At 32.3% G+C, this 25,423-nt stretch overlaps 5 protein-coding genes across 6 annotated transcripts; 3 read left to right on the top strand and 2 right to left on the bottom strand.

Annotated features, from left to right (window-relative positions):
- Positions 1-11: 11 nt before the first annotated feature.
- On the bottom strand, positions 12-1,587 carry LOC124447762. Its single transcript, XM_046998763.1, has one exon. It carries the CDS (start codon positions 854-856, stop codon positions 155-157), a length of 702 nt encoding a protein of 233 aa, XP_046854719.1. The 5' UTR covers positions 857-1,587; the 3' UTR covers positions 12-154.
- A 2,919-nt stretch (positions 1,588-4,506) lies between these two features.
- On the bottom strand, positions 4,507-11,033 carry LOC124447737 (probable serine/threonine-protein kinase ireA). The gene is made up of 7 exons (XM_046998734.1): positions 10,998-11,033; positions 10,686-10,795; positions 9,900-10,459; positions 9,396-9,715; positions 9,192-9,303; positions 5,831-6,528; positions 4,507-5,754 (listed from the first exon to the last, which is right to left on the bottom strand). The coding sequence occupies exons 2-7, from the start codon at positions 10,778-10,780 to the stop codon at positions 5,116-5,118; spliced, it is 2,424 nt and encodes an 807-aa protein (XP_046854690.1). The 5' UTR covers positions 10,781-10,795; positions 10,998-11,033; the 3' UTR covers positions 4,507-5,115.
- LOC124447734 (chondroitin sulfate ABC exolyase-like) lies at positions 4,802-25,410 on the top strand. Of its 2 annotated transcripts, XM_046998720.1 has the most exons (5): positions 4,802-4,814; positions 19,961-20,026; positions 20,189-20,276; positions 20,956-22,922; positions 23,733-25,410. In XM_046998720.1, the coding sequence occupies exons 4-5, from the start codon at positions 21,386-21,388 to the stop codon at positions 25,208-25,210; spliced, it is 3,015 nt and encodes a 1,004-aa protein (XP_046854676.1). In that variant the 5' UTR covers positions 4,802-4,814; positions 19,961-20,026; positions 20,189-20,276; positions 20,956-21,385; the 3' UTR covers positions 25,211-25,410. The 2 variants fall into 2 exon arrangements, with proteins under 2 accessions (XP_046854676.1, XP_046854677.1); XM_046998721.1 differs by lacking the exons at positions 4,802-4,814; positions 19,961-20,026; positions 20,189-20,276 and adding an exon at positions 20,495-20,510.
- On the top strand, positions 14,615-17,869 carry LOC124447749 (protein disulfide-isomerase 2-like). Its single transcript, XM_046998752.1, has 7 exons — positions 14,615-14,915; positions 14,982-15,179; positions 15,852-16,123; positions 16,442-16,876; positions 16,952-17,072; positions 17,147-17,325; positions 17,414-17,869. The coding sequence occupies exons 1-7, from the start codon at positions 14,768-14,770 to the stop codon at positions 17,720-17,722; spliced, it is 1,662 nt and encodes a 553-aa protein (XP_046854708.1). The 5' UTR covers positions 14,615-14,767; the 3' UTR covers positions 17,723-17,869.
- LOC124447763 (complex III assembly factor LYRM7-like) lies at positions 17,949-18,690 on the top strand. Its single transcript, XM_046998764.1, has 2 exons — positions 17,949-18,066; positions 18,382-18,690. Exons 1-2 carry the CDS (start codon positions 18,046-18,048, stop codon positions 18,664-18,666), a joined length of 306 nt encoding a protein of 101 aa, XP_046854720.1. The 5' UTR covers positions 17,949-18,045; the 3' UTR covers positions 18,667-18,690.
- Positions 25,411-25,423: the final 13 nt, after the last annotated feature.

Genomic DNA, 25,423 nt, shown 5'->3' with positions numbered 1-25,423 from the left:
TAAAGTTTGTGTAGCAATTAGTAAAAAATATCTTTATTACTTGAAATGTCTTTATCAACAACACAACTGAATTATAAGAACTAATTAAACATTGCAAGTGCATCAGGGCATAATAAATGCCATAATATGTTATTTTTATTCACATACATAATTTCTATAAAGACTGGTATTGTTTGAGATCATAGTCTGAATGACTATTGCTAAAGTTTGGAGTGCCTGCTGAATGACTTTGGGTTGGTAATTGATACTGCTGAAGATTAGCTGATGAGTGGATTTTTGTTTCTTGTTGAAAATTTGGTATTGGTTGAAAGTTTGGCATTGGTTGAATATTGGTTGAATATTGATGTGGTGACCAGGAATGATGTGCACCATTTGATGAAGTTAGACAATTAAGAAAAAGCTTGGTCATTTCAATTTCATGCTTTCTTGCTACTTCAGCTTCATCTTGCATGAAACGTAGCAGCTCCTTGGATGGATCATTGTCCACCATAGTCTTTAAAAGAGCTATAGCTTCACCAACATTGTCTTTTGTTGACAATTTTCTTCTCTTCATGGGAACAAATGATTTTTTCACACTATCTTCACCTTCTTCCAACTGTCTGATTTCTTCCTCTTCTTCAAGGTCAATCAGAGAAGGATTACCACTGGAGCTGGAGCTACTGATATCACTTGAAACTGAAGGTTCTATTGCCATCTCAGGTCTGCAAGAGTCTCTGGATTGAACAAGCTGAAACAACTGCTTGAACCATATACCATAGCCTTTGCCTTCTTGGAAACGTTTTATGCCACTAGCAGTTTTGATGGTCATTGCAGCATGTTTGCATTCTCCGATGCATTTCTTAAATTTATTACGCATTTGAGACACAGTAAAGTCTATGTTTTCTTTCCTATCATGGCACCTTGCTTTAAGCTCTGTCAAAATATTTTCGTATATATTACCATTCTTTTGGTTTTTTGTATTCGTGAAAATTAATTTTTTCTTGTAGTAATCACTGTTAGCAACAATATCGATAAAATCATTTAGAACGTTCTCGGTCTACAAGGCTTTCCTGCCAGCTTTCTTTTTTGAACCTAGGTCATTACCATTAACTTCAGATTCATCATCAGTTGAGCCACTACAAGTAAAATATTGGTCAAAATATTAGTAAGAATACAAGATATTGAATAAAAGAAAATCATAATATTTCTTGGGGCTTTAACAATAATTATTTAGGTCTAACCTTTTTCTTCCAATCAACGGAGAGGGTGTTGAAGTTTCTCGGCTTTCAGCGTAAAAAGTATTTGAATTATACGGATTGGAATGATTTTCCATCTCCGGTGATTCGACTGGATGCTTATCGGTGGTAGAATTCCCTTCACAATTTGGGCAACATCCAACAGATACTCCAGCCTCCCAACCAATAGTTTCCTCATCGTCTTGAAACAAACTACAACGGTTACAAACTGGACTATTGCAAGTTATACACTTGTATTTCGTTTCTTTTTGGCAAAAATTACAGTCAACAATCGATTGGCTTTGTCTCGATGAAGAAGCCATGTTGTTTACAAATGAGCGCCATAAAATTCGCGCCAGTTTACTCGGGTTTAGATCATGGATTGAGTAGAATATGTACGCACGAATAGGGTGATAACGCTACAAGTTTCACGTCGCTTTTTTAAGTTCGGCACATGAGAAGGTCGCCGTTTGAATTGACAACGTGCCGTGTCGAACTTAATACATTAGGCACGGCAAGCCCAGCCGAGCTATATCCTTGAGTCGATCAAAATTAAAACCGCCGAACTTAATTGATTCATACGTCGTGCTTGTCATGTACTTAATGCGTTGTATTAAGTTCGGCACATGAGAAGTTCGCCGTTTGAACTAAGCCTGAGAAACTTGTAAAATATTTAATACTGTTTAAGCATTTAATAAAATTTATACATATCTATTAGCTGACATAATGCAACAGAACCTCTATAAATAACAGAAAATTTCTAAATTATTGACCACAACATCTCAATTAATCCAGTTATCACATCATCTTTAAAGTAAAGTGAAGTTACAACTTTTTCACTTTCACTGTTTACACATAAAAATTCAAAATGGTTCTTCTAATATACACTATACAAAGTAGAACGCAAATTAATTTTTCGAGGAGCAAGTGTACTGTATAACTAAATTCATTTAAGTCCATCATTTGTTGCTGCAACTACATGATGATATTTATGAAGAAAATTTGCAACTTTTGCGCTGAATAAAGAAAAGGTTTTTACAAAAACGTTTTACTTCAATGAAAGACAGCTGCTTCTCATATATTTCTGTGGAAGTTTTTACTTTTTCATCAACAATGACTCCATGTATGAATGTTTTATGCAGTGCGGTGTTTGAAATTAAACAAAGATATGATCTTCGCACTTTGCTGGACAATTTAAGCAATCGTCTCAGGAACCTGAAAAAATCAGGTGACTCAACGGGATAGGATTCCTGAGACGATTGCTTAAATTGTCCAGCAAAGTGCGAAGATCATATCTTCATTTAATGACTCCATGTAATGTTTTTTTAGAGTTTCGACATTTATTTGTTTAGATATGTACAAAAATTGCACTGCTAATACAATATTGTACACTATCAACTTTTTATTTTACCAACAGAAATGAAGAATCATTTACATATAGAAAAACATCTCATCTCTGACAAGATCCCAATTGCTGTTTAGTAAGTAACAAAATTCTCTTGTTTATTACACATAAACATACAGTAAAAAATACTATAGAATTATATACGTACATGTGGGATCTTTTTCAATGCATCGTCAAGGTTGTATGTCTCTTTTCATATAAACATTGTTCTTAGTGTTGTTTATTTATAGTACAAATATCTATAATTATATTAAAAAGTAAATAATAACATTTGTAGCAATGTTCACTGATTATTAGACGCATGAATTTGTTTTCAACATGACCGGAGGAAAATCGTTTATGAACTTGTGAAAATAGTATTTTACATGACTAACATTAGATTCTTAACTGTCCATGGAGTTTCCTAAACATACTATAAAGGTCACATAAACTTTTTTAAATGAGTTAAAATTTTCCTAAATATCACCATTAATTTAAGTGTTTACATAACTTACAAGATTTTCAACTGTACTTTGTAAGCTTTCCTCAATCGAGTGTCCCCCAAACTTTAAAAAATGTTTCTATAACTCAATGAGGAACTTTTATAATACAAGTTGGATTATTCATTTGTTGTGGACAAATAAAAAAGAAAATAACCATCGTGCTTAACTCATGTAGCGTACCGAGACAATAGCAGAAACGATTCCAGTTCGAGACTGACTTTATTAACGTTAGTAGTAGCAATATTTATAATGTAAGACATTAGGCGTTAACTATGACTATAAAGGAAGCTTTTTATATCAAATATGTATGTGTACAACGTAATAGGAGGGTGTATCTATAGCCGAAGTGAGGATTATTTAAAGCGTATGTTATTGTTGTAAGCACAAAGAGAACTATTTTACACGGCTGTTTTGAACAAGATGTTTGCCAAATTCAGTTCTTTCGAGAATAGCATGAATAAGAATAGTTGAGTGCTAACTGTACAATTTGTATCATACAATGCCAAGCTTTTATGCTTAATGTTTTATGGACATAATTTACAAACTTTAGTTTATTGTATGCATTGAAGTATCATAGATGAAAACGTCGATGATAATTTGAGAGTAACGAAATATTTTTGTTTTCACCATATATTCATAAAGATGATTTTACTTTAGAAAACCTTAATGATGTGGTTTAGTTTTTGGTTTTTGACTAATGTCTGAGTATTAAAGATATCGTTATAAAAATATTGTTTGCGCAACTGAAAGGTTTATCCCTTCACGAAAGATTGAGCTTTAAGACAGTAACTTTTATTTGACAAAATATCTCAGTAAAAGTTGATAACTCAAGTTAACGAAGGAAATAAATAAAAGGCATATTTGTAAAGAATTAACATTTAAAAGGGAGAAAAGTGTCTTTCTTATTTCACACAAATGCACCAAGAAAACGACACTATTTTCACGTGGTGTCATGTTAAATGTCTAGTCAAGTTTCCACGACTTTTGTCTTACTTATACACTTAGGGGCTGTTCACATGAGCCCGGTAGCCAGGATTCGGCGAAGCGTTAAGTCATTTTGGCAAATGGAAAAGATTAAATATTTCACAGAAAAAGACTTATTTGAGCAATTTCTCTATGCTCTGACATTGCAAATTTACAAAAGCTTTAAAATGAAAACAAATAATTTAGCCTGATTTGTACTAATATGACATATGACGCTTGTGAGAAAAGGTTGTAAGTTTTGCGCTTAAAGTTTTTACTCCTTTCATTGACTTAAAATCATTTCACGCCTCGCTGAATCCCGGCTCATGTGAACAGCCCTTATAGTACAAATACTAGTGCCGGAAAAGGGGGGCGACGGTTTCTCATACTAAGGTTTTTATATAATGAAAACGTCACTCATATATGACAGTTCATAAAATAGTTAAGTGAGATAAACGTTTATTGCAATGTACTCAAATTATTTTGACAGTAGTCAACAGATATACTTGTTTCCGATTTGTGGGAAAAATCATTTCCAAACTTATAAAAGTAATATTCAATTTTAATAGTTTGAATAAAACTTTTTCATTGAATAATAAACATGGTCTCAATTCTCAACAATCATCTAAAAACAATTTTCTAAGCATTACCATAAATTCTTAAAAAGTGAATGAAAGCTAGTTTTTATTTTGCTATAGTTTTCTGAAATTAAAAAGCGCAAAAAATATAAGAAAAAAGTATCAACGACAGGTGTCGTCATTGACGGTAGTGTCAAGTAGTAGATCAACAGTTTGGGAAGGTATCTTTTCAACGGAAGAAACATATCTAGTAATCTATACAACTCAATATCCGCCAACATTTGCGCATTTTAATTAGCAGAAAAACTTTAATTTTATGAGTATGCTCCCTCATTATTAAGCACGCTATATGAACAACCTCAGTTATAATGTTTGCAAAACTACTGAAATATATATGCTTAAAAAATCATTTAATAAATTTTTCTTGGATACTCTGCCTTTCAAAACGATCGATGTTTTGATGTTTTTTTACTTTACATCTTTGAAAGATTAAAGTTGAAAACGTTCTTAAGTTCTTGATTGTTTTTCAATTCATCATCTGACCTGACAGCTGCGTGCACACGAACAGGGAGATTGGGGAATGTTTTGAGAAAATAGTTCTTGGGATCGCCAATCTTATAAAATGGTTCTGGTTGTGGTCTTGGCCGTGGTGGATCGTACCAATGTTGGCCAACATATCGAATAAGTCTTAAGCATTCTGTCCAAGAAGATCCATAATCAAGAATCTTTCCCTTCCTCACGCTCGTTGTAAAATAATCATACACATCACTATCCATTTGACTTTTCCAATCTGAGAATTCGCTATTCAATTGTTGAACAGCAATTGAGTTGGGATTGTTTCTCTTTATCGGCTGTTGGCTTCCAACTTTACATAATAAGTCAAATTTCTCGTCATCTGACATAAGAAATGGGTGTTTCAATGCCTCATTGGCTGATGGCCTGTCTTCTGGTTGTCGTTTTAACATCCACGACAGAAGATCTTTCAGTGCTTCATCTTTGATTTCGTCCAAGCCAACAAGGTTTCCATTTAGCATATTGGGCACTCTATAACGTATAATTCCAAAAGGATGTCTCCCTTTTGTTGCAACATAATAAGCCACCATTCCCGCATTCTAAAATGATAGAGAACAATATGTCACAAAAGTGAATTTATACATAATTTCGAAATGGTATCATTTCTACACTTACATATACATCAGACTCTTTTTTGTAACGTGCTTCATCAACTGAGTCTTCGCCTTCATTATATGATTCTGGAGCAATCCAATGCAAAGTTCCTACGTTAGAAATGCTTCTATATGTTTGGGCGCCAACTGCCAATATTCGACTAATGCCAAAGTCAGCTAACATAAAATTGCCGTTTGAGTCACGGAGAATATTGGAAGGCTTTAAATCCCTATGAAGTATAGGACGTGGGCCGCTATGAAGATCAGCTAATCCTTGTAAAATTTGTCTGAGAATCTTAGGGAGAACTTTTTGAAGATCATTCAAAGTAGAAGACTTGACAAAACTCTCCAATGATTCTTCGCATAAGTCTAATATTAAATAAACATAGTCCGCTCCTGTACTCTCTTCAAAGGAGGAATAATTTACGACATATTTTGACTTCTTTACGTTGAATTCATTTAAAATTTTCTTTTCTTGATGTGCATACCTGATCCAGTTTTCTCGAAGTATACGTTTCACTGCTTTACCGTAACCATCCTTTGTCAGTCCAAGATAAACACGGGAGCCATTACTTCCTTCGCCGATGCAGAAATCACTTGAGAAAATTACACGTACATCGCCCAGAAGTTTGATCTCGTCTTTGTGATCACACAATTTCAACAAAAGGTTTCTATGTTTTGTTGATTCACCCAAGTATTTCCACTTTTGCAACTGCAATTCTGAGAATGACATAAAAGTTTTACATTTAGGGGCTGAGTTGAAAATAATAAAGTACAGAAGAATGACTTATGTTCTCACAATGCACGGCAAGGTAAATGTCACCTTGCTAAGATTGTACATAAACTACGTACAGCGCATGTTTGTAATCAGCATTAAAAAGTTTCCAATTTCGGGATCTTAACTATCCCGACATCTCGAGTTGAATTTGTAGCTATAATATAAACATAGGGATTTTCTCACTTTTGAGGATTTTTGGTTTTAAAATATTTTTCTTGATAAAATTAATCGCCTAATGAACGAGTTTGCGAAAAACATTAAGGTTCTTTTATATTCGTTTGTACCATGCATTCGAACCGTGACAACCCATTGACGGGTATAGTAGATCACATTCAAAATTGACAAGACATCTCTTGTCTTGAAGCGTCAAAGTGTTGCAAAGTATTACAAGCAGGCACTTCTTTATTCCATCATTAAGTCTCCTTATCTACTTTTTCTCTCAATGAAAAGCTTATCTTGACATTCTAGTGTCTGTCTCAACTCTGCTGAATTGGCAGCACACAGCTCTGTTTCTTTTTCAAATTCATCTACATCTTCGTCGCCAATATAACTATAAAACTATAACTATAACTATATAACTATAACTATAACTATATAACTATAACTATATAACTATATAACTATAACTATAATTATATAACTATAACTATAACTATAACTATAACTATAACTATAACTATAACTATAACTATAACTATAACTATATAACTATAACTATAACTATATAACTATAACTATAACTATATAACTATAACTATAACTATATAACTATAACTATAACTATATATATAACTATAACTATATAACTATAACTATAACTATAACTATAACTATATAACTATAACTATATAACTATAACTATAACTATAACTATATAACTATAACTATAACTATAACTATAACTATAACTATAACTATAACTATAACTATAACTATAACTATAACTATAACTATAACTATAACTATAACTATAACTATATAACTATAACTATATAACTATAACTATAACTATAACTATAACTATAACTATAACTATAACTATAACTATAACTATAACTATAACTATAACTATAACTATAACTATATAACTATAACTATATAACTATAACTATAACTATAACTATAACTATAACTATAACTATAACTATAACTATAACTATAACTATAACTATAACTATAACTATAACTATAACTATAACTATAACTATAACTATAACTATAACTATAACTATAACTATAACTATAACTATAACTATATAACTATAACTATATAACTATAACTATAACTATATAACTACATAACTATAACTATATAAATATAACTATAATTATATAACTATAACTATAACTATAACTATAACTATAACTATAACTATAACTATAACTATAACTATAACTATAACTATAACTATAACTATAACTATAACTATAACTATGACTATACTTATATAACTATAACTATATAACTATAACTATATAACTATAACTATAACTATAACTATAACTATAACTATAACTATAACTATAACTATAACTATAACTATAACTATAACTATAACTATAACTATAACTATATAACTATATAACTATAACTATATAACTATAACTATAACTATATAACTACATAACTATAACTATATAACTATATAACTATATAACTATAACTATAATTATATAACTATAACTATAACTATAACTATAACTATAACTATAACTATAACTATAACTATAACTATAACTATAACTATAACTATATAACTATAACTATATAACTACATAACTATAACTATATAACTATAACTGTAATTATATAACTATAACTATAACTATAACTATAACTATAACTATAACTATAACTATAACTATAACTATAACTATAACTATATAACTATAACTATAACTATAACTATATAACTATAACTATAACTATATAACTACATAACTATAACTATATAACTATAACTATATAACTATATAACTATAACTATAATTATATAACTATAACTATAACTATAACTATAACTATAACTATAACTATAACTATAACTATAACTATAACTATAACTATAACTATAACTATAACTATAACTATAACTATATCTATATAACTATAACTATAACTATAACTATAACTATAACTATAACTATAACTATAAAACTATAACTATAACTATAACTATATAACTATAACTATAACTATAACTATATAACTATAACTATATCTATAACTATAACTATAACTATAACTATAACTATATCTATATAACTATAACTATAACTATAACTATAACTATAATTATAACTATATAACTATAACTATATCTATCCCGCACACCACAAATGATTTTGTGCTGTCTGACTACATTTTTACCTACCACTACTTTGCAATCATTGATCTCTATAAGATTATGTCCTCTACATAAGATGTAATTCACCTTTGTTTTTCTACTTCCGCTCTTTTATTACACCCCATTTTCTTATGTTTTCTCGAAAGGGACTCGATCATATAATAATTATAATAATGTATGCATTTAGGTAAAATTTATCTGCACTAAAAAAAACTTTAACAACATTTCATTTATTGTAATTAGACAAAGCTTCATACCATGCTTTGTGCTTGGGTGAGGCTGGTTTACTGCAGTCGACCATTGAAGTTGCTCCCATCGTTTTTGCCTTCTCTTTAATTTGTATTGTATGTCATTTTGTTCACCCAGAGGCTGGTTTATTGCAATGGGTCTTTGAGGTTTTGTTGATTGTTGTAGAATTTGTAAAATTTGTTGAACTGTGTCGTCTGTTTCTTTCTGTTTATCTTTAAGTTCATCAACTTTTTCGTTTGTTTGTTTTTGTTTGTCTTCAAGTTCATTAACTTTTTCGTTTGTTTCTTTTTGTTTATCTTCAAGTTCATCAACTTTTTCGTTTGTTTCTTTTTGTTATCTTCAACTCCATCTACACTTCTTTTAATCTGCAAAATTTCTTTCATGAATTGCGAAAACTTGTTAAGCGTCTCTCGCAATAACTTTTTGCAATCTTCATTTTCGAATTTCATTTCCTCAATTTCATTTGAAAGACTGTTAATGTGTTCTTTTAAATCTTCGCATGAAGCACGGTTGTTTGTCCACAATGTCAAAGCTGTAAAACAAATTTAAAATGTAAATGATGGAGAATAAATTGAAATTCAAAATTTATGTCTTTGTGAAAGACCGATATTAGCAGGATATATTTTATTAAAGCTTCAAAAGCTATTTTTATGTTACATACACTCTGTAGATTATTCAAGAAAATCAACACAATGATATAATAATTATAAATATACCTTGATCTTTCCAATAATTTAAATCATTCATGACTCCTTTTTCTTCAGTTCCTAAACTCAATTGCTTCACAAGTTGCTTCATATTTTCTATTTTCTGATGAAAATCTGTTTCGTTCCATTCATTAAATTTGCAGTGAGCCCAAGAATTTCTATTTTCTCTAACAATTTTTGCCGCATTCTGGACCAGGTTTTCGGAAATTGGGAACCTTTCTAGTAAATTAAGCACTGCTGATGCGTCACAACAGTCGTAACTGTTGAACTTTGCCATGTAGTTTGGAAGGAAAAGTTTTCCAAAGTCGACATGTGACTTAACTTCATAGTTAAATTTCTTCTTATCCTTTGTTTCATTATTGTTGATATTTTTATAATGTAGATCGTGGGAATATTTTGGTGAAGGAAAGTTGTGAATCTTTTGAACATGAATATTATGAGATTTCTTTAATCCATCATACTCATTTAAAATATTATTTTCCAGGTAAGGTCGAACAGCTGGGATAAAAACATGACTGAGTACAATTCCATAAACACACCATCGTTTTTCATCATCATTTAACGTTGTTCTATAACGATCATCATAAATTTTTGAGGGGTATTGTTGTACTATATCATTAAATTTAATCCATTTAAATCATATTTTAAGCAGGTATTAGTGCAAATGCGATAATATGTTTGAGTTCAAATTGTTCATTTATAGATAAAACGATAAACCAAAAACATTAAGATTTGCATTACAGCAGTTTGGAAGAGAAAATGATGTGATATAAAATTGAAATTAAGACAACTTACATTTTTTCTTCTTCATTGAACTTTTTCATGATTGTTTTGCAAAGCCAAAGGAAAGCAAACATAACAGTGATAAAACCAAAGAACATCTCCATCATAAAGTATATGTATACCTGTGAATATTGAAGAATAACATATATTTCATATAACATATTATTCAAGGATAACATATATTCTATGATAACATAGCAGATTACTTTAATTATAGATATGTAAATAGTTCATAGTTACAGCTCTTCTTTAACTTTGTTCATTCTTGTTGATATTTTTATTATGTAGATCGTGAGAATATTTTGGTGAAGGAAAGTTGTGAACCTTTTGAACGTGAATATTATGAAATTTCTTTAATTCATCATACTCATTTAAAATATTATTTTCCAGATAAGTTTGAACAGCTGGGATCAAAACATGATTAAGTACAATTCCATAAACACACCATCGTTTTTTAAGGTCATTCAACAACGTTGCCTTATAACGATTATCATGATTTTTTGAGGGAAATTGAACTTTAAAAAGGTTTGTAAATAAAATGTGTAAAAATATCTTTGCAGTACAGAAATTAATATTCATTCAAGTTTATTCAAGAAATAGAAAACATTTTCCTAGTTTCTATAGAGTTTTAGAAACACACGGGAAAGTTTGTGAGAAACGAGAAATTGCCTGGCAAGCACGAGCACGGAGTGCGAGAGTCTCCCAAACTGTCACAAGTGTTCTTACAACTCAATAGGAAATTAAGCACTGCTGGAGTGCAAACTGCGAGAGTTTCTAATTAATTTGCGAGGCCGCACCACCCATTGAACTGCAATTTTTATTACCTGCAATAGAAAACCCTAATAATTTTTTTAAGCCAATTCTTACACCCAGACACGCGTGTGTAGTCAATCAATTTTCAGAATCTGGAACCACTACACACGCGTGTCTGGATGTAAATCCACTGAGTTCTATAATAACTGAAGCGGCTATCTCTCTAACGCGGCTTTAATTATCGACTGACGTCAAAAAAATGGAGGTTTGTTCCCTTACTGCTGAGATTTACCGAAATTGACTGCTTTTCAGAAAATCTCACAATTTTTCACTCCCCCCTTGAGAAAGAGTGAGAAAAAAGTATATGTGTTTTTCGCATATTTGGCAAGCAATTTTATGATGAAAATCACTGTAAAAACATAAAATTCATAAAAGCGAGTCTACTGTGGTTGCCAGTTGTCGGCTTCTACGACGGATGCCTTTTTTAACGAACGAACTATTTGTTGGCCACATATGAATGCAGATGTGCGCGTCGTAACTGTCGTTTAATGATTTGCTCGATCAAAGTTTGCAGTCTGCACGAAACAAAATATATCATATTTTATCTCCACGGATCACGAGAGAAATGTTAGGTCATTTATTCTCATTAGTTTTTTGCTTTCTTTCATGTGATGGCCTTTTTCGCAACAATTGTAGGATTTGTTTTTGTACATGCATCTCGCGTTTCGTAAATAATGAAAAAAAATATTGTATACAAATCACGAGAATCTTTGAGATTTTTGTGGTTTTCTGAACAAGAACTGCATCAAATACTTGTAAAGTTGTAGCATATTTGATTTCGTTGTATTTATTTGTGAAATGGCAAAAATGCAAATAATTATTAAAACACTTAAATTACAATAGTATTTATAATACTTGAATACATGAATACACGATTGTCTATTTAATACTTCTCTTCTTTTTCTCTTTTTTATGTGTTTCCTATTAGCCATGTGAGTTCAAAATTTGATTGACTAATACAGCTTTCACCTCAATAATAAATTTCATACCTACATTGAATACCAGTTGCTACCTAAGCGGCCCAATAAATTTACTTAGTTGGCTAAATTGTATAAACAAACGATAACTCGTCCCATTCCATCGTAACAGACTGTCGCCGGAAACTTTGTGTAAATTGTTACATATATATTATATATTTACCAAAGGTAGGCAACTATTATCGTTGTTGCGAACAACATACCTTTATTTAATTATTATTTCTCCATAAACTTTAAGTGCCATAACGAAAAACAATTTCCATCGTGAAGTTTAAATTTACCTGTGAATGTTAATTTAATGAACAACATAAACATAGACATTACATCAATAATTTAGTGTAGAAATACAACATGAAGTTAGCACAATTTACAACTATTGAGAGACAAAAAGAACTTTATTGTATTTGATGAACATAAGTCAAGGAGAATTTGTATTTTATATTTCATCTTGGACATCACAGACGACAATTAACCGTTGTGTGATTTTATTCTTTAATTGATTTTAAAGAAAGACAAAAGAAACTAGAAATTTAAGAAATTCACCAAAATATATCTTAACTTGTAACGTACCTTTATTAAACTTTATATTTCACAAATCTCGTTAAAAAATCTTGTTAGTTAAAGGATTGTGTTTAAACTCAATAATGAACAGTGTTTCCTACGGTTCCTACGTGGCAGTGTTTCCTACGTATGCATGAATTATTATGATAATGTGAAAAATCAGTGGGAGATAACTCAGCAATGCCTTACTACAAAACAAACAAAATATTTTAGATTCATGATCTGTGTTAGAGACATTATTGAAAAATGAATTATAATCATTTTATTGCATAATAATAAACTTTTGCAAAAAACTGATGTGCATCACGTCAATATCTGAGTGCGGGAATATCTCTAATGTAAGATGATTGATGATAAAATTTTCCCAAATCTTATTTCACCACTGAAGAATGAGTTTCATTTATGTACCTGAAAAATGATCCTTGTGTTGCGAAAACATGCACTTCATGAACAAATATTAACTAAATGCCATTCAATTTACTGTATTATATTGAAGTTTTTAATGGATCATGGAAAAGTTTAAAAGTTTATTTCAAGTTCAACCACAAATTTTTTGCTATTTTATGTTATAAAGATTTATTAACGCGTTATCCTTCCTGTTTGTGCACGTTTTCTGACCGCATGTTTTACATTCAAGCATAGGGGGCGCAGAAATCGGTTTAGGTTTTTTATGGAATCGATTTATGTAGTATGATCTATATGCAATTTTTGTCACGCATAGCGCGGTGACAATTCCCTCTCGACTGCTATTACATATAACCATTTATTTTTTTGTCTTCTTTTGATCTCGTATGAGTATGTTTCAACCATCTCGTGATAATAGACGTGTTCATGTAATCCTTCCCGTTCTGATAATTTTTAAGAAATAAATAAAACTTCTCGCCTTAAAATTTACAGATAAATTTGCAAATCTGATGCAGTATTTGTATCCCGGATTTATCATCGGGTAAAATATTTGACAGGAATTAATGTCGAGATTTTGTCATTTATGATTGCTCTTATCTCGTTATCCATGTTTAACCTAAGGCGATTATTCTCTGTTTATTGTACGTAGTTTCTATTTTCCTAATTAGAGGTCAGCTTATCATTCAACATCCACAAAAATATTTGTTGATATCGATCCGGTCCAGAATACATCATTAATGAAAAATTATCATTACAAACCATCACAGAGATTGTTGATAATGATGAGACTTCGAAAGTCAAACAAAATATTGATTTATAAAGATGTTTTGTCTGGGGATGCTGAATATATCATATACCGTATATACAAAGACTTAAAAGTTGTAATTATCATGCAAATATATGCGTTATATATGCATAAATTAATATGCAATAGCTTCGTGTCCCTTCCCTTCTCAGACTGCCAAGAACAACATCTTAATGCATCTATAAAACTATAAAAGAACAGCATTCAAGTAGTGGTTACTTAATGTAAATGTTTGAATTGTAGTCTGGTTGAACTTTATATCATTCCTTTTTTCTACTTCAGTTTTTAACTAATGATTGTTGTTGTTTTGAAAATCACTACGTGTCACTTTGAAAGGTCTTTGACCAATGTCTTTGACCTTCTGGATTCATTGACCAATCACAATGAACCACGATCTGCTCTAAACAACGCATGCGTACGATAGGTTTATTTTCAATTAATTAACCTAAGGAGTGAGAAAGAGGGTTGTTTCTTTTGAGTATTTTCGTTGTGTACAAACATCTGTAGTTCTTGTTCTTAGTTCGTAAAATAAAATGAAGGTGTATGCAGTATTAATAGTAGCCTTAATTGGTTTTGTGTGTGGTGAGGAAGAGATTACCGAGGAAGAAAATGTATTAGTTTTGACGAAAGCTAACTTTGATGCTGCAATAGCCAAACATAGTAACATTTTGGTGGAATTCTGTAAGTGTTAGTTTTGGTATCACATGTATGACATGTTTTGATTAACATTTTTTTCCTTTCTTTCAGATGCACCGTGGTGTGGTCACTGCAAAGCTTTGGCACCAGAATACGCCAGTGCAGCTGGTCAGTTAAAGGAGAAAGAATCGGACATAAAATTGGCGAAAGTTGATGCGACCGTTCACACAGATTTGGCTACGAAATATCAAGTTCAAGGATATCCAACAATCAAGTTCTTTAAAGGTGGAAAACCCTCAGAATATGGAGGTAATGTTGTAGTTTTTTTAAATACCACGTGGATTTTCCTGTATGAGCAAATAACCCATGAAATTGAGCAACCGTTGTTATTGTCTTCTGCTTATAATGTATTAATTTACTTCGTTTCATTGTTTTCTTGTGAAATTTTTGGGCAAATTACGTTTTAAAACAACTTATAAGCTGGAGTGAATCATCACTTCGTTAAAGAACACGTAAGCACAACTGTCCTTGGTTCAGATGTTTTAATTATTCAAATTTATTTGCTGTAAGATAGAATGATTGAAAATCGGTATTTTTACAATTGTTTATCTCCTTATTGAAAACACAATATCTCTAATTGATATTATTCTAGTTTTCTTAAGTCTAAATAATGATATGTAAAACAATAGTTTTAGAAGAAATTGGTTTCCTGTGGCTAGATATTTCTATTGATCTATATGTAACTTCCTGTTAGAATTGCTGAGACAAATTATCATTTAATTATTTTAAATATTTGTGACTCCAAGTTATATAAAGTCTTTGAAAAGGATTACAAAACAGTTTAATGAACAAACTTCATCAATCAACAATGCACATTACATGTTTCCTTCATTTGAAAAAGATGAAACATAAAGAAGATTTTTTGAAACATTGTTCATTGCAAATGACAGAAATTTATGTTATATTTTTTGCTTATTTTAGGCGGACGACAAGCAAATGATATTGTTAGCTGGTTGTTAAAGAAGACAGGCCCCCCTGCTAAAACTTTAGCATCAAGTGAAGATGTAAAAGAATTTCTTGAAGGCAAAGAGGTTGCTGCTTTGGGATTCTTTGCTGACGTTGAATCAGATGCTGCCAAGTCTTACATAGCAGCTGCTGATGAGATAGATGATGTAGAATTTGGTCTTGTATCAAGTCCTGAGATTGCTGCCGAATATAAGATTGAGGGAGATGGCATTTTGCTATCGAAAAAGGTCTGTTTTAGTTTAGTTTTATTCCATGCACTCGTAATATTGCTACTTTTTGTTTTCTACGGGGGTGGGGCAAAGTTACCATCTGAATAATTTGGTTGCAACAATGTTTATGTAAAATTTTAAAGCATTTGTAGCAATGCTATATTTATTGTTACCTTTGGTTTGATCACGAAGGATTTTTTCTCAAGGCTGAAATTCTGAGAAGAAGATATTACCTTTGTTCATAAAGACATTAAATGATTCAGCAAATTCTTCCCTGTTTGTTATTTTGCGGTTGTTTTATATACCTGAAACTTTTATCATTTCAAATCATTTCAGTTTGACGATGGTGATGTTGTCTATAGTGGTGAATATGAATCTGAAGCGATCTCAGCATTTGTTCAAGCCAACAAAATGCCGTTAGTGATGGAATTTACGGATGAAAGTGCACCCAAAATCTTTGGTGGCGACATTAAAGTTCACATGTTGCTGTTCATTAAAAAGAGTGCTGACAATTTCAAAGAAACCCTTGATTATTTCAATGAAGTTGCCAAAGAATTTAAAGGACAAATCTTATTTGTGTATATCGATGTTGATGTTGAAGATAACAGTCGAGTGTCAGAATTCTTTGGTCTTACGCAAGATGATGTTCCAACTGTTCGTATAATCAACATGACTGAACAGGATATGGCTAAATTTAAACCAGATTTTGAACAACTCTCTGCAGATAATCTAAGGAAGTTTGCTAAAGATTTCATTGATGGAAATTTAAAGGTAAGGAATAGAAAATGAACTTGGTGAAACTTGGTTTGCTTGAAGCAATATTAATTTTTGAAGTATTTTTCTTAGCCACATAGAATGTCTGAAGACATTCCTGAAGACTGGGACAAAAACCCTGTGAAAGTTCTTGTTGGGAAGAACTTCCAAAAAGTTGCCTTGGATAAGGAGAAAAATGTGTTCGTTGAATTCTGTAAGTGTGACTGTACTACTTAAAGTTATTTAAACATACTGTAAGTTAAATGTTTTGTATTCTAATGTATAAAGATGCACCTTGGTGTGGTCATTGTAAACAACTCGCGCCCATATGGGATAAACTTGGAGAAAAGTTTAAAGATGATGAAAGTATTGTGATTGCAAAAATGGACGCAACAAAGAATGAGATCGAGGAAGTTCAAGTTGATAGTTTTCCAACTTTAAAATATTTCCCTAAAGATTCAGATGAGGTAATATATCTGTAAAAATAGTTCTGTTTTTGACTTTTGGTTGTTCATGAGAAAATTCAAAATGTTCTAAACCAATTCATGCATTCAGATTGTTGACTACACTGGAGGTCGGACTTTAGAAGATCTTACTAAATTTATTGAATCGGGAGGCAAAGAAATGAGTGGCAAAGATGCTGAAGGAGATGAAGAGGGTGAACCTGGACCTGAAGATGAGGAGGGTGAAGGTGCACCTGAGGATGAAGAGGGTGAAGGTGGACCTGAAGATGAAGAGGGTGAAGGTGGACCTGAAGATGAGGAGGGTGAAGGTGGACCAGAAGATGAGGGTGGACCTGAAGATGAAGGTGGACCTGAAGATGAGGGTGGAGAAGAAGAAACACCTGCAAAAACAGAATTATAAACTGGAATACTAAAAACATGGACGACTTGTTTTTTGTCGCATCAATATTATACGTATTTTCTTTATAATTTATTATTTAGCCGTGCTATTATCATTTAGGTGTGTTATTCTTGTGAAATTAAAGTTTTTCCAAAAAAAATTTTTTTCATAAATGCTAATCATTAAATATATAAATCCTTTTCCGTCCCCCCTCCCCTCGGGATAATTTTGAACCTTCACTGACCTAGCTGCGTGAGCCCGCGAGAATTTAAAATTTAGAAGTAAAATCATGGGTGAAAAGTGCTTTTCTTTCATCTGCTTTTAGTAGAAACTTACCATTTGCCATGACTTGTTTACGAAATAAGGTAAGAGGAATATAATACAGAGTTAACTGTCACGCTTGTTATGGAAAAAGCAAAAGATTCTAACAACATTGGCTCGCGTGCAATTCACAAATTCAATTTTGGTACAAGTCAACAGTCGACATAAAAAGAACCGTTCTGCACCTCAAACCTTTCTGTATTGTCTTTAATACCTATCCTAACTTGTTTACTTTTATGTGTTTTTAGTATTACGAAACTTGTTATATTTACTGCTAAATTTCATTAGACATTAAGACAGTTCACTTAAAGTAGTTTTTAACCAGAAGTTAATTGATTTTTCATTGCCACGTATTTTAGGTAATATGGAGTTATAGAAACTTGCACAGAGTTTGTCGTGAAGTCTTCAAAGATGATGAGATGATGTTGGAGGCAGCAAAAAAGAAAATACGCGAAGATTATAAACAAAATATTAATGAAACCGACCAAGAGAGAATTGAAGAGCTCTTAAGGACAGCAGTTGAAGCTGAAAAAGTTATGAAAAGTTTAATTGTTCAAGGTGTTCGTAACAATGATGGAACATATAAACTAATATTCAGGAAAGAAACTCATCTTGAAGATAATGCACCTTTACCAAATAAATAAAGTATTTAGATGTTTATATTTAAATCAGTGGCTGCCAGTTGGTACATTTAAATAATCCTGTAGTCCCGTGCACCTTAGATTGAAAGAGTGCAGTAGCTTTCAAAATTTGTTTTCTTGGTCAGTGTCAGTGATGTAGCAAACTTGTTAATTGTGGGGGGAGGGGGTGGGCACAAATTCATATATTCCTGTCTTAATCTGTAGAAAATAGCTGATTTGAAAGAAACTACATATGGCAGAACATGAATATATAAATATGTGAACCTTCCTTCCACGTTTTCGAGTTTGCTATGCCACTCTTCATAATGGTTCATCCATATTGTTACTCCAGTTTGAAACAAGTTACATTCAGTTCAGCGGGGGACAGTTACACAATAAATTACTACTGCCACCTGATTGGTAAAATTTTACTCTTTTAAAATTTTTAATCCATGGCTTTGTTATGGAAGTATTATGAATTTAAGATTAGCAACCTTACTTTATTTTTCTACACTGAATCCATTTTTTGTTGGAGTTATTGTTCTTAAGAATTGTTTTACTTGTGAGACAAATTACTCAAATAAAAAATATTAAATCTTATTAAAACTAAAACCAATTGCTCCAGAGTAGAATTTTTCAAGAATTACTGAGGAAGATTATACTAAGACTACGTAAGAGGCATATAAAAGAAAATTTTACTATTTAAATTGTATTTTTATTCAACAAAACATTTTGTACTTTGTGAAACAGTTAATGCAAATCTCTTTACATTCACATGATATTAAAGTTATTGTAATCACTGATTTATACAACTTTCTAAGTCATTTTGCATGATGAGTTGCTGAAAAATCTTAAACAACCTTATTATGGCATTTTTTTATACCTATAACTCACAATGAAGGGGGCTCTGCTTGAGTGAAGTAACATATCAGCAAATATACCTGCTATTTCAAATTCTCGTTATGAATAATGAGGTAGAAAGTTTCGTAAAGCGGACATTACAAAAACTACAATATCTTGACTTTTGAGAATGAAAAGTGATGTATATAAACTGTTTTAAAAAATTCACTGTCATTTTGAAAGTTTTGTTTGAAGAAAACATTATTTGAATAACACAATTTTTGTTTCATAATAGAACAACGTTTCTATTAGACCAAATCATCGCAATCTCACCCCTCCCTCCCCACACAAATTGACTTGCTCTTGCAAAGTGTTGAAAGATATATATATTTATATATATATTTATAGCTTGATATTTGATCTTAGTTTTGTTTGATACGCGTTGCACTTTCGTCTTGAACATTTATTTTGTAATTAGAGTACCATAATCTCCTGTTGTCATTTTGAGTATTTCTCCCAGTAAACAATGATTTCCAGTTATTCAGTAAGTGAACTTTATTTGATAAATACTTAAACACCGATATGACATTCATTTTATAATAGAGAATCACTCACGTCACTAAATTTTAAATTAAATCAACTTTAATAAACTGTAGAAGATGGTGAAAATTTCCTTGGTATTTATTTTCGTAATTTATTATTGCAGGCGCTGCTGATGTGGTTGTGTTTTTTTCTTGTGGCAGGAGTGAGAATTTATCTTTTTGTTTTGGCTGTAAAGGTTCAACATGAAAAACGTGAGTATCTGACGTTTTAAAATTATTTACGGGAAATTTAAAAGTTCGCAAGTGTAAGATTCATCGTCACGCTCGTATTTTTGCATGTCAAAGACAGACTTGAGTAATCCTTTGTTACATCATAAAAGATAATAAAAATATCGCTAAAATATTTTTTGATAAACGTTTTGATATGCCTGCTAACACATTATTAAGGTAAGTTTTTATTCAACAAAGGAAAATTCTGTATTTTAGGTATTGAAACAAGATAATTCTATACATTTCTTATACTAGTAATCTATATTATTATTTTTGTGAGTCTTGGGTTGTCAGTTTTTGTGTATTTTAGACTGCGTGTTATGGCAATGAGATAATTTATATGATTTTGTTATATTTCTGTTGGTACTATTCTGCAAATCTTTTCGTTTATCGTTTTTGACGTGGAATAAAATAAGTACTGCAGAACAGCGGGTGGTTGGTTATTCGTTGGTAAAATCCAGCGCTTTCCCATACATATAGTATGTTCTTGTGCTATTCTGATGCCACACCATACTTTACAACAATTTTTATGTGGTCACTGCCCTGTACTCCTGTAACCAACTTTAGAAAGGCTGCGCGCGCAACCACGACCTTTAAACCACTAAGCGCTAACACACCGAGGACTTGTTTTTGAGCTCATGACGATTGTTTTATTTTCAAGATGTTGCTGAGCAGATAAAAATACCAGATGTTTTATCGTTTGAAACATCGTCAGAGTTAGATTACTTTACGTTTCCTAATACATCTCGTTTAATGATTTCAAATAAGCATTACAAAGATGGCTACCATTCGCTTCTTTGGCGCTGGGAACCTGGGGATGAATTAAAACTTTCACTTGGTCGGCGTGTCACGGGTAGTCACTCTGGTGTCAAAGTTTGGATATATCGTAACGAAAGCTCGCTGGGCAATATGACTGTCAGGCTCATGGACAATGGAAAAGTTACATTGACCTTCAATTTTCTCTCAGCTTCACGGGATGGCGTGGAGCCTGGGTTGCAATTAAGGAGACAAAACACGTGACGAAACATGATGGTTATGATGAGGTTATCATTACCGCTCCACCAACATCCATAACATCACGTGTTCTCTTCATGGACTTGCTCTGTTTTGCAGAGCATATCGCCTATCAGTCACGTGATAAAATTGTTCCACCAATCAACGGTAGTATATACACAATAAAACAAACTTGGCAACAAACGTATCGATGGAGCACGAGGAGACCACCAGAGGTTAATAAAACTTCACCTTTGACATCCAAAGAATTAAATTTGTTGTCTGAAATACACCTAATTCATAAACGTTTTGTAAACTGGTTTGCAGACCAAAACGTTTCAGTGAGTCAGTACAGAGGGAATGTTTTAGAAAGATGGAAGCATATTATTGTCGATGGACTGCAGAATGCAAAACGTTATTTAAAGATCATAAATGTAACCATGAGTAAAGACGGCATTATTACTGGCTCTCCGTTGTTCATGAAACGCTCTCAGTTTGGTCATTTTCTTCTCGATAAGGGAAGAAATAAAAAAATGGGAAACGTCAGTTTTTATATTCTCTTTCCACTCACCCTGGAATATTTCTTCACCGCGAATTTAAACAATATTCATCATTCCATCTCAAGAGAACTTGCCAACATCAACAGTTTAGGAAGAAGAGAGTTTGCCGTGAAAAGAATCGTGAATTTTGATTTACAATATTCTAAATTACTTTATCTTGAGTTGAAGAAATACAAGATACCTTTAACGCAAAGTGATTTGAGAAGGTGCTTACGAAATCTAAATCGAAAGAAATTGGACACAATATTATTATTAATAAGGTACATCACAGATCAAGGATGGGCCGAGGGGAGCGCTATGGGATCATTAGATCACGCATTGAACAATGTTGGTGACGGTTATATGAACTCAATGTTTTTATTAAAAAATGCTTTGCTCAATGAAGGGATGTTGGACAAGATTGTTAAAATAATGAAATGGCACAACGACTTTAATGAGATTTACCAAAAAAAATTTGAATATACTGGAACGACGGCGGATAAACTTCGCACAACAATGGTATATCGTTTACAGACTATATTGATGAATCCAGAAAGGAATATTAAAGAAAAAAGAGAAAAAATTCGTGATATGTTTGCTTATGTAAGATGGTGCAACAATGTTCTTTTATCTCATCCAGCTTTATTACCAACATTTAAACCTGACGGGTCGTGTTTTCATCATTTGTGTATCTATGGACCTGCGTATTGTCCTGAAGCTCTCATTAAATCCTCAACAGTTTACTATTATCTTCAGGGAACATCCTTTTCACTCGATAGCAACTCAAAGATGAACATTAGGCGTAGTTTGATGGCTTATATCAAAATGGCGCCAAAATATTCTCTTCCCAACTCGATCTCCGGACGATTTCCTGGATATTTTAAAGCAACACTTGTTACGATGTTACCAGCGTACGCTTTTCTCACTATAAAACCACGTTATCTCAGCCCAAATGGTCAACTTGAGGCTGTGTTGCCTGGTAACGATACGGAGTTGCTAAGATATTTTGTTCGTTTATACGATCCAGAGAACCCAAAAGTTCTGTCTTATTTACAAAGTGCTTTTGTCATGAGAGTTTCCTACAGCTCAACTATCGGTGAGTTCTAAATTTCCTTTGAATTGTTTAATTTAGTTATTCAACTTAATTTTTTCTTTGAATATCTTTATACTTCTCTATTTCATCTTATATCCTTACATGTTCCTTTTTATCTCCTCATGTTTCTCATTGTATCCCTACCAATAGTCTCTTCTTATCTATGCATGTTTTGTGTCGAACCACATCTGTTTTTCACTTCATATCAATACATGTCTCGTGATATCTCTCTATATCACTACATGTCTCGTGATATCTCTCTATATCAATACATGTCTCGTGATATCTCTCTATATCACTATATGTCTCGTGATATCTCTCTATATCACTACATGTCTCGTGATATCTCTCTATGTCACTACATGTCTCGAGATATCTCTCTATATCACTACATGTCTCGTGATATCTCTCTGTGGCACTACATGTCTCGAGATATCTCTCTATATCACTACATGTCTCGTGATATCTCTCTATATCACTACATGTCTCGAGATATCTCTCTATATCACTACATGTCTCGTGATATCTCTCCATATCACTACATGTCTCAAGATATCTCTCTATATCACTACATGTCTCGTGATATCTCTCAATGTCACTACATGTCTCGTGATATCTCTCTATATCACTACATGTCTCGTGATATCTCTCCATACCACCACATGCCTTCTTGTTCCTTATCATTTTCCTCTCTATTACAACCATTAAGACACATAATATCAATACATTTCTCTTAAATATCTATTTATATCACTACACAAACCTCATCTTTATGTTTTTTCAACGAACTAAATCATATTCATTCATGTTCAGGTTCACTGCAAATCCTCGAGTCTCTACATAGACAACTAAAGAATGCAAGAATCATTGCATCTGAGCCTCCTTCAGGTCACTGGGTCCATAATTTTGCTGCATTCTCTATTCATCGTCGTCGAGAATGGGTCGTCACCATTAAAGGCTTCAGTCAACATGTTTGGAATTTTGAAAGTTCATCTTATGAGAATGTTTACGGAATGTTTCAATCCCATGGTGCATTGCAGATTTCAAATGACGAAGCAAGTTTGGCGGCATATGACGTCAGTCGCGGATGGGACTGGACTCGAGTTCCAGGCACAACGGCAATAAACTTTAGTCTTGATGAAATGTTTTCTCGTGGTTTCTCAAGATTTTATCAAAACTCCACCTTCGTTGGAGGTGTTGTTTTGACCGGTGAAGACGAAAAATTAGCAAATGGAGTATTTACAATGAAATTTCATCGCCACAAGGAGATTGGAGAGGAAGACATGTTTGGAAGACGGGAAATTGGATTTTTTTTCAACAAATCAATTTTTTTCTTCGACTCATTGATCGTCTGTCTTGGTGATGAGATCACAACAAAAAACAGTGAACCATACCTTACCCAAACAACCTTACTTCAAAATGAATACTTGAGTGAAATATCAGCGATATTTATAAATGGTGAAATGAACTTTCTTTATAAAAATCTCACAAAAACGGTGCAAGGACCAGGTACAATAATGGATACATTAGGTAATGGTTACTATATCCCTCATGGTCGGTCAGTTAATGTTGAAATTAATGAACAACGGTCGCGAACAGAGAATGGTAAATCGGTTAGTAAGTCACGGTATGCTACAGTATGGTTCAATCATGGTGTTAATCCATCGTCTCAAAGCTATGAATACGCTATACTTGTGGGTACAAATATAAAACAAATGAACGCTCTTCTTGAAGCCCAAGCTTCCACTCTACCTTTATATGAAGTTCTCCTGAAAAACTCCGCTGTCCATATGGTACGATTTACTGATACCCTGGGGATTGTAAGTGAGCGAAGTCCTGGGTACGAGAGCTATGGTTATTCCTTCTTTGATGCAAGTGTCACTCTTAATCAAGGTCCAATCGTCAATGTCAGTGATCAATGTGTCGTTATGGCTGAGATCGATTCTTCCAATTATTCATCATTAAATTTAAGTGTCTGTTCACCCGATCGTAATTACAATTCAACATTAAAACCTCGACAAAGTACAAAGAATGGCGTAAATGAGTATTTCTACATGATCAGTCAACCTGTTAAAGTATCTGTTGATATTAGCCAACCTGTAACATTACATGGCGTTCTAGTCAATGGAAAACCCATATCACCCTTATTGTACTCTCATTATATCCTTGTGGTTCCATCTGACCCTCAACAACCATCGTGTGGCGGGAAAAGGATTGTTTTTCAGTATCTTGTCGATGGAGAGAGTGTGGAAGCAGCTCTTAGTGTTGTGAACCGTAGTTTGAATGTTTAATTGAACAGCGTTCTCTAAAGAGAGTGTTATTGCGAAAAAATATATACCTGTATAATATTGCAGACTGTAACTCACAAGAATTTGATCTATTTTGGCTTCATTGACAGCATATTAATTTGAGACTTTTACAACACAAGTTTGATATGGTAGAGCATTTTTCCAGATTGGAATAAAGTATTTGATCTTTGTAAACACTATAATTCCACGCGAAAA

The sequence above is a fragment of the Xenia sp. Carnegie-2017 genome, unplaced genomic scaffold (genome assembly GCF_021976095.1).
Source record: "Xenia sp. Carnegie-2017 unplaced genomic scaffold, XeniaSp_v1 HiC_scaffold_23, whole genome shotgun sequence".
Lineage (NCBI taxonomy): Eukaryota > Metazoa > Cnidaria > Anthozoa > Malacalcyonacea > Xeniidae > Xenia > Xenia sp. Carnegie-2017.
This window is presented reverse-complemented; position numbering and strand designations above follow the sequence as displayed.